Here is a 14,163-nt window from a genome sequence, read left to right as displayed (position 1 = left end):
CAGGGGATCCCTGGCATGGGGTCCCCCCTATTTTCCATTTACCAGCACCGACTGCAACCAGCCGGGGCTGTAATACCACAGCAGGAGGACACACAGCGTGGGGTCCTCCTGCCAAACCATTAACCAGCCCCTAACTGGTCAGCCCAGGGCTGACAATCCTCGGAAAGTGGGGACTACTGAAAAAAAGGGTCCCTCCCTCCCAATCATTAACCTCGGAAAGTGGGGACTACTGAAAAAAAGGGGCCCTCCCTCCCAATCATTAACCAGCCCTGGGCTCTTCCCTGCATCTCTGGTGGCGGTGGATGCAGGGGTAATGATGCATACCTCCCAACTGTCCTGCTTTGAGCGGGACAGTCCCGTTTTTCTGGGACTGTCCCGCTGTCCCACCCGCGGGCTGCAGTGTCCCGCGGTGGGGGGGAAGTTGGGGAGAGCACACACCGCAGCTATGCATAGCAGAGTAGCAGGTGGGCAGAACTGATGCCATGCGCATGCGCACGACAACTGTTCACCTGTGTAGTGAGAGCCTGGGGGCTGCCCAGCATCTCGGAGAGTGCTGGGCACGCCCCCTATAATGACACAAACGGGGGTTGCAGCGAGGGTCCGCCCCATATTTGGGAAGCCACGCTCATTCTAGCGAAGCCCCACCCCCTTTTCGACCACGCGCACCTCCGGCGCGCGGTGTCCCTCTTCACGGGATGAAAAAGTTGGGAGGTATGATGACGGGTTAAATGAAGTTGTAATATTGTTCTTCACAGTGGAGCTACAAGTACCAGCCAACCTGCCCGGTACCGGTTGTGAAGAGGGATTCATTCGGATCCATCCGCCACTGCTCGTCTCCTTCCACATGCATGAACCTGAGGTCTAGCATACGCAGAAGCACAGCTGAGGCAGACTCGGCAGAGCTAAGTGCTAATTGCTAGGATTCCCGGGGACAGCTGTCTCCGCACCGATGCTCGCAACGAACTAGATACTTATCAGGGGCCATGAGGTCAGAGTATAGTTTAAGACATATATGAAATGGCAGCGAGAGTTATAGATAATCAGTGGCATCCCTCCCCGACCCATTGTGGATACTCTTGTAGCGCGTGCTGCAAAGTCACGTGCCGACAAAAAGGGTATGTGGTCTTGTGGCCCGTACCCCCGTTTCAGTCACTCAGGGCGTCTCGGAGATGTGGACTGCCCCCGGGAAACAGTCTGTGTGCAGTGCCGTCTTAATCCCGGAATGCTACAGTGCAGCACCCAGCTCCTGTCACTGAGCGGGAGTCGCCACTTTGGCGTCACGCATCGGCGGGTGACATCCGGCTGCGGCCGTGACGCCACTGTAGATAATCCACTAGGAATGTTATTTCCTAATCACCCATTCAAAAGAGCACAGTGACTGCTGCAATTAATCCATGCTAACTCAACCAAAGACATCCTGACAACTTGCCATGCCCACAATCTGTTGCTGGAATATGCTGTCCAATAGTAGGCTTGCCATATCATCCCTTTAATTCGGAACACATGTGACTTACACAGGTTCCGTGGCTGACTAACACCAGGTGAAATGGAGACTTGAAGTCAGCCAGCCACAGAACCTGTTTAATTCCTGTGTGCCCTGAGTTAGTGGCAAATCTAACCAATAGCCATAGCACCTCATTCAGGATAAAAGTGTAAATCAGGGGTCTACATCTGGATTTCTTTAATCATGCATAAGGTCAGACAATTTATTTTGCTGGGTAAAAAGTTATCCCACCTTTATCTACCGATGTGGTGTCATTATTCGGTGGCGCTTCCCCTTTAAGCCAGGAAGTACCTGATTGCGTCTCCTGTGCTGGGTTATTGGGTGGGATTGAGCTGTTATACCAGGATATGTCCCAGGTCAGATGTCTGTGTGGTTGTTATATAACACGTTGCCCTGTGTGTGTATGTGAGAGAAAGATGCTGAATCCCTATATTTCAAGGCGTCCCTACATTTAAACCTGAACTCTGGGCTAACAATTAATAGAGGTGTCACCTCGCCCTTTGTTCCCAGCAGGAGGTGTAAAACTGGGTGATACTCTGTGTCCTCTCAGCTCTCTATCCTGCAGAACGTGGTGGTGATAAGAGCCTGATCCCTGACCGTGTCTGAGCTGGAACAGTCTCCTTCCAGGTAACTGCACCTTCCCTACCTCTATTACCCCTATAGGCTGTTTATGTTCTATGCATCGGGCTTAGACAACACCTGTGCCTCCAGTTGTTGCTGAATACCAAGTGCCAGCATTTCCAGCCAGCCTTGGCCTTGTAGTTCAACAACACCTGGTAATCCGCAAGTTGCTGGGGAATTAAAGTCTGACGTCTCTTCACGTGAAATAGGGAAGTTCTATGTTGTGAGTTCTTAGCAAGTGGGTGGAACTTGTGAAAATGCTGTTTTTAGGACACATTCTTGCGGCGGATACTTATAAAACCCCATGGAAGTGTCCAGTACGTAGCAGTCATCTTCTCTGGGTGGACAAACCCTTAAAGAACCTGCAACATTTGGGCTTATCGGTGGCTTCTGTAGCACCCAGTGCTGAGCGCCATCCGCTGTAGTGGGAAATCCAGCTGGTTTATGGGATTTAAGGAGTCGGGATTGTGGCCCCCACCTGTGACTTTCACACCTGTAATGTAACCTAGGGGTCTATTTACTAAGCAGTGTTTGGAGACAGAGTGAAAGGAGATCAGGTACCAGCCAATCAGCTCCTAACTGCTGTCTCACAGGCTGTGTTTTGAAAAATGACAGTTGGGAGCTGATTGGCTGGTACCTTATCACTTTTCACTTTGTCTCCTAACACTGCATAGTAACTAGACCCCGTAGTGGGGGAAAATGTATGAAGGGTCATTAAGGGATGATATTTATGAAAGTGACCTGGAAAATGTCAGCGTTAACATTCAGTGTTGGGGCTTTCAGAGTCCTATGTTCATGTATGTAGGCCGTCAGACCATGGGTGACATTGGTTGCAGTGTATTAGGTTTTGCACATACTCCTCACAGGTCCCTGATTCTAGCAATAAATCAGATTCTTTTTAATCTTATTGCAGTCATACAAATCTCACTTAACCCACTCGGCTGCCCTGGGGCTGCAAGGGTTAACGGAGCCCTACTCCGGGCGTCTTTCTTCCAGATTTGGGCTTTAATTTAACTAATGTGGGGAAAAGGGGAGGCTTTAGAAACCATTAGAAAGAATAATAATTCAAAATCTTTATTCAAAGAATGTTTTAAAGAGATATATATATATATAATTTTTTTTTATTTTTTTTAAATCTGGTATGGTCATCCCAAGATGGCGATAAGAGAACAGTTATTTGCGCTGACGATCGGTCTTTTTGCCCTCTGATAGCGCCACCTTTACCGTGTAGGTTAAATATTACTGGTCAAGAAATGACAACATGTAACTACATAGAAAATTGCCAGCTTCAGTAGTAATAATTAACCGTTCACACTCCTGACTGGATGAAAGGTGCGGGTCCTGTACGTGCCGCAGGAAGCTGTCTTGGGGTGTTTTATTTCATTTGTCTATGATATAAAAGTACTTTCTCTATGGAGATAACAGACTTGCACACAGTTGTACAGTCTATACAAGCGGTATGTTTAGGAGGGGGAATTGGCATTAGACGACTTGCAAATGATGCCATGGTCGTTCAGACTTACCCTGAACTCCCTGACAAACCATCTAGTCCATACACACTGCGCAATCTAACAAACGACCAAATGGGTGGTTAGACAGTTAACCTATCGCCTGGCTGTCCAGTAGTGCGTACACACTCCACGATTTGTGGGGATATACGTTAACGAAATTGACAGATCGAGCTGCATGTTCGTTAGACCTGAAGATGCGACGGACGGCGCCACGGGAGCGCGCATAGTGCGTACACACTTGACGATTTGTTGTTCCAATCCGTCGAAATCGGGCAAATCATCCGAGTAATCGTCTATTGTGTACCCACTTTTAGGGCCATATTATTTGTTAATCATCGGGGACCATCCAACCCCCTATAAATAACATTCATACTCTCATCTCGCATGCGGATGGAATGTGATCATATCGCCCAAATTCGCATTACGATATTTGAATACATCACAAGGATGAATGAAATATTGTATGCAGAGACAGTTTGTGAGAGAGCCCTGTCCCTGCGGATCCTCTCCGCACATTTCTCAGGGCAATTATCTGCAAATAATACCCTAAGTGTGCCTGTGCCACCAGTGGCTGCTGCTATACCCCCACCCCCTCCGCTTGCGCTTACCCTGGTGACTGGAGAGCGGTGAGCTGATGCGGGCTGTAAACTGAGAAGCCGGGGTCACAGAGCAAGATCCCAGCGATCACCAGGGTCACAGAGGAGATCACTGGTCCCCTGGTACAGGTAAGTGTTTTTTCATTAGCCTGTGGTCCATTTAGACGCACAAGGCTGATTACAGGCGCTGGCTCCCAGCTCTCCTCTTCCTGTCAGAGCAGAGCAGGAGTTGGTGAAACCCTGGATAGCGCCATCTCCAGGTGACGTTATTAGCGCAGGGCTCCCGCCGTCATTTTTTTTATAGTTCAGATCTGCTGACTAAAAAATTTGATAATTAGGGCTTGGAGGATCATTTTGCGAATTCTCCTACAATTGCCCTTTAGTACATTTAGGTGAAACTAAAATAATGTAAAAAGGGCATAAAAACACCCATTTACACAATATTTTAGTAACCATAATAATGATAAATATGTACGTTAAAATGATGGATGTTTCCAGGGACAAGAATGAGGTCTCCATTTTGATAGCGCTTTCTATATATCATCGGCGACAGAGGGCGCTGCAATGGATGAAATGGATGAAACTAGGATATCTGTCACCCGGTGCAAGGCAGCAATTTTGCACCCCCTCCCTTCCCGTACCTGGATTTTGTCCTTGATCCCCCATAAAGCAGTGCACTAGTCAGACGTCCCTGGTATAGTGACTTACATTATTCCACACACCATAATGCCCATTACACATTATGCCACACACTGTAATGCCTATTACCAAAGTGCCACTTACATATTTGCCCGACACCATTTTATGCCCCACAGTAAGGCTTCTAAGTACTTTAAAATTACCTGCTCGTTGTCAGGGGTTTTATGCTCCTTTACCAGGGGTTCCATGCTCGTTGCCAGGGGTTACATGCTTGTTGCCAGGGGGTTTCATGCTCATTCCCACAGGGTTTCATACTCGTTGCTATGAGGTCCAATAGGATCTCTAGCATCTGTCTCCTCCTTGGCGGTGCCCATTTTTGGATGGCCGTTTTCAGCAGAGTCCATGCGGACGGCTAGTCCGCATGAAATCTGCTGAAGGCGGCCATCCAAAAATGGCTGCTGCCAAGGAGGAGACAGACACTAGAGGTCCAATAAGGACCTCTAGCATCTGACTCTTCCTTGGCAGTGGCCATTTTTGAATGGCAGTTTTCTGAATCTGCAGCCTCCAAGCCACCGCGAATCAGCCCTTTTTCACCCCCCGAGTTCTGGCACCCGGTGCACATGCACCTCTAGCCCCCCCTAGTTGTGGCCCTGCGCAGATCACAGCGGCAAATGCTTACACAGAATGGTAAAAAGCAGAGATGGATCTGACTGGATCCCTCCTCATGCTCCGATGATGGTGGCGAGTTACCAATACTTTTAGTTTTTGCAGCTTGATAAATTGCACAATTGCCATGTACCCCCGCAATGTTCTAGAATGGCGGTATGTAGAGATCCTGAACAAGAACCCAGGTGAGGGGATTCACCGGGACAGCTTATCTTCAGATCGTCTTTCTCTGCACTGAAGCAATGTTGAATTGCTCTGGTGCTGGCAAATTAGATACTTAATTATCAGACGCCCCCGTCATTATCAGCGCTTCTATCTATAAGAGAGCACGCCAATGGACCACCCAATGTATGAACGGTCAGTGGCACTGACCATTCCAACAGCTACAGCTGTCATTGACCTAACATCACAGCAGGGACAGCACTATCCCATGCATTGCGGAGGCTGCTGGGCTCCGGGCTGTGCATGGGAGATCTCACGCATGCTCGGTGCAGCCGGCCAGGAGGGGAGATAGAGCACATATGCACTAGGCTGAGGGGAGACAGAGCACATATGCACTAGGCTGAGGGGAGGCAGAGCACATATGCACTAGGCTGAGGGGAGGCAGAGCACATATGCACTAGGCTGAGGGGAGGCAGAGCACATATGCACTAGGCTGAGGGGAGGCAGAGCACATATGCACTAGGCTGAGGGGAGGCAGAGCACATATGCACTAGGCTGAGGGGAGGCAGAGCACATATGCACTAGGCTGAGGGGAGGCAGAGCACATATGCACTAGGCTGAGGGGAGGCAGAGCACATATGCACTAGGCTGAGGGGAGGCAGAGCACATATGCACTAGGCTGAGGGGAGGCAGAGCACATATGCACTAGGCTGAGGGGAGGCAGAGCACATATGCACTAGGCTGAGGGGAGGCAGAGCACACATGCACTAGGCTGATGGGCTGGGGGCTCTATCAGGCATCGCCAGAGGGGGACGTTTTCACTCCCCCACTACAGCAGACAGACAGGAAGTTCATACATCTCCTCAGCGCTGCTTCTCCTCATTAAGTACTCTGCAAAGCAGGAAGAGCTATAGTGGCAATATATGTGCCGCTATGATCTCCCCCTTTATTCTATAAGTACCTATAACCCCCCCACACATTGATAGAGAATCATATGTAATTATACGGGTTACGTGGGATGATGCAGGGTGTGTCCAACCTCTTATTGGACTGTGTACAAAATAATAATCTCTGGACTCATATCATTGTGGTTGACCCTGGAGCGCAGTCATCATGATCACTACTGCACCCAGTCTGCATCAATAGCACTGTAATAGCACTGTAATAGCACTGTAATAGCTCTGCAATACATGGGAAAAGGACATCTAAAATGTCATTTAATAACAATAGCCACACATTTCTGCAGCACGGTACGTGTATATGTGTATATATCTCCATCTCTCTATCTTTCACATCAATCTTCCCCGGCACTCCAAACACTTACCCACGTCAGGCATGTACCTGGCTCCGGTGCCCTCCTCAGGGGTCTGCGCCCCCCAACATAATGTCCTAAAAGCAAGATGCAGCACTCAGAGGCTGCAAATGTAATGTTTAATGCAAATGTCGACTATGCATGAGAGAGAGAGATTTTTTTGCCGTATCATTTTAATTCGGGACACATATGAAGGGATAATCTGGCAACCCTAGGTATTTGGGAGGTACATGGGGTTAGGTATGAAGGGGGGAAGACCGGATCAGGCAGAGAAGTAGGCCTCGGACGTCAGGAGATCCAGATGAGCGTCTGCAAATCTCTGAGTGGTCTCCTGATGCCGGCAGGACAGGATATACTGTTATTATAGAAGACCATTATTTTATTATGTAGACTTCACATTTTCATGTACTAGTGAGTGCATTATATAGAATGAATATAGAATGTATTTATAGAATCTATATATAGAATGTAACCTATAATATCATTGTTTGTTTTGTGGATGTATCTTGGCCTCTGTTGCAGAATCATGCTGCGCTGGGTCACCCTACTGACGTGTGTTTCCTCGCTGTTCGCTGTCAATTACATGGATCAATGTATGGATGGGAAGCACCACAAGACTGAGCCAGGACCGGAGGACAAGTTGCATGATCAGGTGTGAGCAGAGGCGGATCTACTATGAAACTAATGAAGCTTCAGGGCACCTAACCCCGGAGGGGCCCTGAAACAATTTCATTTATTTCATGATTTTTTTAACAAAATCAGTTGTTTTTTAAGTGTGTTATTAAAATGAGGTTATTTTAGTGATAGAATCATAAGCCAATGTGTTGAAGTACTTAATATTGACCTTTGAATATGGTCTACAGTAGTGCATGTAGGGGGGGGTTTCTGAGTACCCAGAAACCCCCCCTGATCAGTACTGGCTGGCAGACACTATCTATAGCTCCCAGGGACGGCTCCAGGGTTCTGAGCACCCTGTGCCGGCTCTTGAGAGAGCACCCTAACCTCACGCGCGTCCGAAATTAGGGCGTGGCCTAATTACCATAGTCCACGCCCACTGTGACGTTATTTGGAGGCGTGCCCGCATGGCACGCCTCCAAATAACGTCAGGCTGGGGGTAAAGCCCAGCACTCCGTCACAGGCTGGGCTTCCCCCAGCCCTCTCCCGTCAGTGAATGGTTGCCACGCGGCATGCGCCCGGCATCCATTCACACTCCGGGGGTCCCCAGCCTCCCGATTTGACCACCCGCGGGTCACTTCAGCCCGCGGGTGGGACAGTACTGTCCCGCTGAAATCGGGATGCTGGGGAGGGGTGCCGCCCTCTACGGGTGGCACCCCTGTGCAACCTCCCTGGTCGAACACCCCTAGAGCCGGCCCTGATAGCTCCAACCAGAGGATGGCTTTTATGAGCCGACCGGGCACAGACTAGAGAGCTGCTGTCAGTGTTACTGCTGGGTGCAGTACTGCCAGGTGCCACTAGATGCCACTCAGGAGGATCAATAGCTGCAATTTTACAGAGGAAGTGAGCACTTTTTGTATGTCCTCTATCTACAGTCTCTCTGAGGGGTTTCTACATCTATCTATTTACAGTCTCTGCCTCTCTTCTACATCTATAGCTACAGTGTCTCACTCTCTGAGGGGTTTCTACATCTATAGCTACAGTGTCTCACTCTCTGAGGGGTTTCTACATCTATATCTACAGTGTCTCACTCTCTGAGGGGTTTCTACATCTACAGTGTCTCACTCTCTCTGAGGGGTTTGTACATCGACAGTGTCTCACTCTCTGAGGGGTTTGTACATCGACAGTGTCTCACTCTCTGAGGGGTTTCTACATCGACAGTGTCTCACTCTCTGAGGGGTTTGTACATCTACAGTGTCTCACTCTCTGAAGGGTTTCTACATCTATCTATTTACAGTCTCTGCCTTTCTTCTACTTCTATATCTACAGTGTCTCACTCTCTGAGGGGTTTCTACATCTCCGCCATTTGGGCCTCAAAGTCCTTGTAAGGGCAAAAAGGATGTTGTCGGATGTTGCCCTATTGTTGGTGGTTGCAAAGGGGCCCCCATAAAAGTTCAAGCTTCAGGGCCCCAAAAACGTAGATCCGCCACTGGGTGTGAGCGATAGGTGGATTGCATCATACACTTGTCTCTTCTATAAAGACTGGGTACAATGCTGGAGGTGCCGCAAGTTACAGATGGGGTAAAAAGTACAGCACAAGGGGATATCTTCCATGTATTTTGGACCCATCCAACAATTATGGCATGAGGTGTTCAAACTGAAAGTATACAATACAACCTTCTCCACTCATAGCTCTGCTCCATATATACCCTACTGATATCCCAAAAACAACACTATTACCTATAGGGTCATATACTGATCGCTGCTAAATGTTCAATAGCCCAATATTGGGGAAACAAAACCCCTACCCCCCACCATTAAGTAACCTACAGGATGGAGACATTGGGAGTCCCACGGTTATTGTCGGAGGTGTTGCTCATCGCTCAATGGAACGTTTGGCAAATATTTATTAGTGGTCAAGAGGGAGAGGAAATAATTTAGGGTGTCCTCTGTTTTTGCATTCTTGATATGTTTCTAAAGTGTGCGGCATGTATGTGATAATAAGATTATTGAATGAAAAAAAAAAAAATGATAAAAGTTGGGGTAATAAGTGAAGTTATTTGTGAATTACACAATCCTGGCAATATTATCATCCAATACTACAGTAAGGGGTATTACTAAAGTGCGGGTTTTTTAGAAGTTGAGATGCTGCTAGAAGATTGTAGCTAGAATCTGATTGGTTGCTATGGGCAACATCTCCACTTATAAAAATCGCCACTTTAGTAAATATACCCCTTAGTCCATCACTTGTATACAGGGCCGGACTGGCCATTCTGGCAAATGCTGATGTCTAACATTCTGTTGTCCCCTGTGCAGTGCTCCCCTTGGAAAGAGAAGTCCTGCTGTACGTCTAATACCAGCGAGGAAGCACATAAGGATGAGTCCTTTCTGTATAAGTTTAACTTTAATCACTGTGGGATAATGAGCCCTGAGTGCAGGAAGCACTTTATCCAGGACACCTGTTTCTATGAATGCTCCCCTAATCTTGGGCCCTGGATCCAGCCGGTGAGTGGGAGCGGCAGTATTTGGGGTCCATAGCCGAGACAAATGTATATGGTTCTCTCTGCAAAGTCTTTCCTGCACTCTGTCATTCATATAGGAACAGAGAGCATTCTGGGAGCATATATGCAAATTGCCAGATTCTTCTGGGCCTTGCATTGTTTTCCTGTTCTCTTCCTAGTCGATGACTGTTATATGATGGAATAGGACACAAGTACTCTCGTGGGGCGCTGGTGTAACATACAAATTAACTTTATACAATAGTTTTGATGCAATGGGTCCGTATTGGTACACCTTTTTAGGGAATGTCTTAAACAATTAGGGACACCTTAAGCTTCACAACATACATGTGCATCTACCAGACCCCCACCTCTCTCCTCTCCAGTCTGTCCTCAATGCTGCTGCTCGGCTCATCTTCCTCTACAAACACTCTACATCTACCTCCCCTCTCCTACAAGCCCTCCACTGGCTCCCCTTCCCTTTCAGAACCCAATTCAAGGTTCTCACACTCACTTACAAAGCCCTCACCCATTCCTCTCCCATTTACATCTGACCTCATCTCCCTTCACTCTCCTGTCCGCCCTCTTCATTCAACAAATGCCGCCTCTCATACCAACTGATGACTTCCTCCCACTCCTGCCTCCAAGATTTTGCTCGTGCTGCTCCTTACTTTTGGAACTCTCACCCCCTCTCTCAGACTCTCCACCTCTCTACAAATCTTCAAATGGCTCTCAAGACCCACTGTCATGGCTGCCGACACTTGAGACTCCTCGAAGGAGGCAGGCCTACTAGGCACAATAAACTGGGGTGACTTTAGGAATGATCTCTTCATGAAATCTCGATAGCACGGAATAAAAGTAAATAGAATTTATTCACAGGAGAAATATAATAGCAACGTCTCACATAAAGTCTCAACACTGAGGTTCACATAAGCAATAACGAGTATAGGAGAAAACCCCCCATCTAGTCTTTAACACAGAAAAGTTAATATGGTAGGGAACCCCGAGTCCAGTATGAGGCTAACACCTCAGGATGGTATAGAGGAGCTTCACCTGGGTGGAACCCTGTAATGTGGAGGTTGAAGCAGGGTTGAGTCCTGTGAAGTGGTGTGGTTCCGGAACAGGGTTGAGCCCTTCATTGTAACTAGAATCTGGAGCGGGGTTGAGCCCCGCGATGCAATGAAGGTTGAAGCAGGGTTGAGCCTGGGATGCAATGAAGGTTGAAGCAGGGTTGAGCCCTGTGAAGCGGTGTGGTTCCGGAACAGGGTTGAGCCCTGCGGTGTGACTAGAATCCGGAACGGGGTTGAGCCCCGCGATGCGGTGATGATAACTGTAATGGTGCAGTTGACAACTGTAATGAAGATGGGTTCGATGTCCACAGGAGTGAGAGGCAACAGGCAAAGTAAATAGTGCAGCAAAAGGTGAAACCACAGCAGTGGAGCAGAAAGCAATACTTAGGCTATGGCCATGCTGAGCTCTGTAGTACGGCTGGTAACTGGCATCACAAGTTTAGCTGGAACATGAACGGAGATATAGCAAAGTCCACAGCAACCCACAGGCACAGCAGGGATCTGGCAGGAGCCCAAGAAAGACCTGAAAGTAACGTTGCACAGACACTGAGACACAGTTAGTAACAGACTTTATACTAGAGGTCTGTGATTCATAGGAAGTTCACAACATGTGACCCAAATGGAATCAGCTTTGAAATAATGTGCAACTAGGAATCCCACAACCTGACAACACCTTGGAAACAGATGATCACTTTAACTCTCTAATCCCTGTATGTGAAGAACGCCAGCAAGCAGGAGAGCTCCTCCAACGACCACAAAGGAACTTTGGAAAAAGTCATCTATCTTTATGTACTGAAATAGTCGCAGTCCTGACACCCACTACTTCATCAAGGCCTATCAGCTCTCATCCTAACCCACTGCTCCATGCTTCTTCCTCCCTGTCTACCCAATCTGTGATGCCTGTTTGTCTGCCCCTCCCCTAAAGATTGTAAGCTCTCACAAGCAGGACCCTCCTCCCTCTTGTGCTTCTCCTTATATTTTCCTATACTCCTTACTCCCCACAAGGGCATCTAACACTTGATTGCTGACTCCCTGCTGCTTAGTTTGAGCAATATGATCACTAATGCAGCATATCCTTGTCCTGTATTGTACTGTAAATCACTGGTTTCTTGTTCACTTATTTATGTACTTTGTAAGGCGCTGCAGAACACTTTTAGCACCATGTATATGAAGGATAATTATAATAATTGATCATTGGCCAAGATTGGCCGCTTCAAAGTGTAGACTAAGTATGGAGGGTCATCTCATGAGCTTGCAATTTAGAAGGCTATGGAGACCTATTAGGTCCCAAAGACTAGTTGTTAGTTCGGTGCAGAAACTCTGGTTGAATATTCTATTTTAGTTCTTTTCATTTGCTGATGGTCCATTAATTCTGGTAGTAAGAAGATCCATAAAGCGTTTGGGTTAAATCGATCCTTGTCCCTTGGTGGTGGTGTTGCTTCAAATTTAATTTTGTTTGTACAGGTGGACCAGACCTGGAGGAAAGAGCGTGTCCTGGATGTGCCGCTGTGTATGGAGGACTGTGAGACTTGGTTTAAGGATTGCAGCGAGGACTACACGTGCATGGACAACTGGCATGTCGGCTGGAACTGGACCACCGGTGAGTGAGACTTCTACTCCTAACCCACATCAATGTACGGAAGCCCCAAGCAGATAGTTGTCTAATCTTCTCTTCCAGTAACCAAAACCAATAAGTGCCCACAAGGGAAGCCATGCCGCAAGTTCACGGACGTCTATGCGTCGGCCAAGGATTTCTGCGAGAAGGTGTGGAGCAACTCCTACAAATACACTACGTACACGCAAAATAGTGGCCGGTGTATGCAGCTCTGGTTTACCAATGAGAACCCCAATGTCCAAGTGGCAAAGTATTATGGCGACCTCCGGAACTCTGCTGAGGTTCCATATTTTGGACTGTTGACACTTTTGGTGCCCCTCTACATGTTGAGGTCCTATTTGGATCTAAGCTCACAGTTTTAAGCATGAACTGTGCTGTAATAAAAAAAAAAATCAAGATGCTCCTGATCCATGTCTGCCCAGAATACGCCATGAGTTATATAGCAGGATCCCTGAGATTTGGGCTTTGTTACATGAATTGAAGAGAGAACCTAATTCCCCTCTGATGCTCCCCAGTACTGAGTCACGGGGAGGCGTCTTCCCACTATAGTGTCTCTGAGCAATGTGCTCCATATATTTCTAAAGAAACCTTCTTACCCACCACGGTACATTAGAGCATAATTCGCAGGTCTTAAAATAGCGGTGATGGGACAATATTGTTTTCCTCACTTACCTGGTGGTCCTCAGTTCTGTTTTTGCACGGGATATTTGCATGTGAGTTTTACTGACTGTTTGTATCCAGCTCCCAGTTAATAATAATAAATAAAATACTGGTTCAGCCAATCGTGAGCACTGTGGTGATTCCATATGATTAGGGGTTAGCCTGTGTGAGTCCGGTGAAGGCTCATACACTCTTGGGGAAACTGGATTACTTGGGATGACAGCCAAGCCCCTGGGACAGCTCAGACAGTGAAGGTGCTTTACGATGGGAATCTCTACTAACTTTTCCTCCATAGAGGTTGGTGTAATTAGGAGCTGTATGTGCACCATAATAATATACGGAAAAGTGCACAGCCGGACATCACAGGGAAGCCTGGTGTCCTATTGAGTTCCCCTTTTTAGTTGTTAATGTTGGACAAAGCCGAGTATTGTCTGGGCTATGGAATCCTATCTAAACCTCTATACCTTAGATGACGCTATTTAGCGTCATGAATAGTCGCACATAAACACAAACACTTTCAGACCTTGATTGTGGTTCCAAAGCACAAAAGGTATTATTCAGAAAAGAAAAAGGTACTGCGCACTGTGATCTAAACAATGAGTGCAAGGGTTACATTCATTAAAGTACAGCGCACCGGTCCCAGTTACAGTCCTCAATCCAGAAGCCTGCGGTCATCCCAGAGAATGGCTACTAA

At 47.5% G+C, this 14,163-nt stretch overlaps 1 protein-coding gene across 3 annotated transcripts; it reads left to right on the top strand.

Moving 5' to 3' along the window:
- The first annotated feature begins 1,678 nt into the window (after positions 1–1,678).
- Positions 1,679–13,591, top strand: FOLR2 (folate receptor beta). 3 transcript variants are annotated; one of them, XM_088463787.1, is made up of 6 exons: positions 1,679–1,696; positions 2,018–2,131; positions 7,534–7,663; positions 9,943–10,131; positions 12,659–12,794; positions 12,873–13,591. In XM_088463787.1, exons 3-6 carry the CDS (start codon positions 7,538–7,540, stop codon positions 13,169–13,171), a joined length of 750 nt encoding a protein of 249 aa, XP_088319913.1. In that variant the 5' UTR covers positions 1,679–1,696; positions 2,018–2,131; positions 7,534–7,537; the 3' UTR covers positions 13,172–13,591. The 3 variants fall into 3 exon arrangements, with proteins under 3 accessions (XP_088319913.1, XP_088319912.1, XP_088319910.1); XM_088463786.1 differs by lacking the exon at positions 1,679–1,696 and adding an exon at positions 1,786–1,860; XM_088463784.1 differs by lacking the exon at positions 1,679–1,696 and having other exon boundaries at positions 1,867–2,131.
- The last annotated feature ends 572 nt before the right edge of the window (positions 13,592–14,163 follow it).

This window comes from Taudactylus pleione, unplaced genomic scaffold (assembly GCF_031769625.1).
Source record: "Taudactylus pleione unplaced genomic scaffold, aTauple2 ptg001449l, whole genome shotgun sequence".
NCBI lineage: Eukaryota > Metazoa > Chordata > Amphibia > Anura > Myobatrachidae > Taudactylus > Taudactylus pleione.
Note: the sequence above shows the minus strand (reverse complement) of the source record. Positions and strands in the feature narration are given on the sequence as shown.

Bases quoted from the DNA above. Each gene is read 5' to 3' on its own strand.
- FOLR2 (XM_088463787.1), top strand. From the start codon at position 7,538: ATGCTGCGCTGGGTCACCCTACTGACGTGTGTTTCCTCGCTGTTCGCT. The intron at 7,664-9,942 runs GTGTGAGCAGAG...TCCCCTGTGCAG, and splicing joins AGGACAAGTTGCATGATCAG to TGCTCCCCTTGGAAAGAGAA. The intron at 12,795-12,872 runs GTGAGTGAGACT...CTTCTCTTCCAG, and splicing joins CGGCTGGAACTGGACCACCG to TAACCAAAACCAATAAGTGC.